At 63.3% G+C, this 1418-nt stretch overlaps 1 protein-coding gene across 1 annotated transcript in view; it reads right to left on the reverse strand.

The window, feature by feature from the left end:
- Positions 1-596: 596 nt before the first annotated feature.
- EMIHUDRAFT_117934 (hypothetical protein) overlaps positions 597-1418 on the reverse strand; it is a gene marked incomplete at both ends in the record, with an annotated part of 4003 nt that continues 3181 nt past the window's right edge. Inside the window, 3 exons of the mRNA XM_005772006.1 lie at positions 597-701; positions 949-1021; positions 1240-1301. Of these exons, the coding sequence (XP_005772063.1) occupies positions 597-701; positions 949-1021; positions 1240-1301 (240 nt within the window). The remainder of the gene's footprint in view (positions 702-948; positions 1022-1239; positions 1302-1418) is intronic.

Raw genomic sequence — 1418 nt, forward strand, 5'->3', positions numbered from 1 at the left:
ACCTTCAGAGGTGTGGTGCACCTCTGAGGCACCTCAGAGGAAACGCTGCACTTCTTTTATCGATCTCGTCGCCAGACTCCGATTTCTCTTTGTCGGGCCATGTGCCGCTCGCTCGTCCGCCCAAGTGACTCGGACGCGCGGTCGAGGGCACCCCACCGTTCCTGGGGCGCGCTGGCGCTCGCCCGCAATCGCCCCCCACCCATCCACCCTTTTGTCTTTGAGGCTGTCGCTCCGAGAAAACTTGTCTCGCAGCTGCGAGAAATTACCTCTTTATTGGCAGGGTACTCTCTCGGCAAGGCTCCTAGCCTGTAGGGACGGTTCAGTAGCCCTGCATGTTTTTGCGCTGTCTCTAGCGAACCACGCGTGGTTTCTTTCTTTTCTTTGAAGGCGAACCACAGTCCACACAAAAGAGATAGCGCGGTATTACACCATGGTACATATGCCCACCCATCTATCGACACCGACAACGCGTCTCCGGATCCTCCAGCGTCTTCCGCGTCTGTGGCGCAGGGGCTCACCACTCTCGCGCCCGCGCAGGCGTGGTCTCTTCTTGCGCTGCGCTCTTCACTAAGCGGCACGCTCGACGAAGACACCCTTCAAAAGTAGAGCCCGGACAGGATCGCGTTGATGCCGACCACCCACATCTCCTTGGCCTCGGCCGTCGGCGCCATCAGAGTCAGCGTGCGCGACTCGAGCGTCACCTGAGGGAAAGGTGAGGGAAGGGAAGGGAAAATTCTCACCGCTGCTGCAGCGCGGGGCGGGGGTGGGCTGTCTCCGCATACAAGAGGCATTGAAGGCGCAAAAGGCCCGGTGCGCGTGAGTGACGAGGTGTGTGTGCGTGTCAGTCAGGAGGGGGGGGGGGGGGAAGCGTTGTCACGCCTCGAAGCAGCGCGCTCGCTCGGCCGCGTCGAGGTGCGCAACGTGGCGGCGGCACTCGTCCGCCCTCACCAGCTGGCCCTCGCGCCGGCGCGAGGCCTGGCGGGTCGAGGCGGCGTCCGCAGCCCACGCGAGGGTGCCGCACCTAAAGGTGCAAGGGAAGGTAACTGAAGGCCGGCACGAATTGAACTTTGTGAGAGCACGGCATGGTCAAGGTGTCGTCGGCGCATCGCGCGAATCCGGAGTGCAATCCGCAGCTGCGGGACAAAGCCGGACCCGTGTCTTCCAGAAAGGGAGGGTGGGGCTGGTCTCGAGTGCCATCTGTGGACATCTCGAATGCAGGGGGTCTGCACTCTTCCGCACTCCCTCTCTCTTCCGCATCTAGACAGCCGCACGTGCCCAGCACGCGGACATGGCGCTTGCGCCTACTCTCGGGGTATCTCGGGTGATCTCGGGCCATCTCGCCCAGCACGCGGAGACGTGGCGCTTGCGCCGGCCGCGGCTCCCGCAGAACTTGACCATCGCGTCTCCCTGCACGACCC

This window comes from Emiliania huxleyi, assembly GCF_000372725.1.
Source record: "Emiliania huxleyi CCMP1516 unplaced genomic scaffold EMIHUscaffold_369, whole genome shotgun sequence".
Lineage (NCBI taxonomy): Eukaryota > Haptophyta > Isochrysidales > Noelaerhabdaceae > Emiliania > Emiliania huxleyi.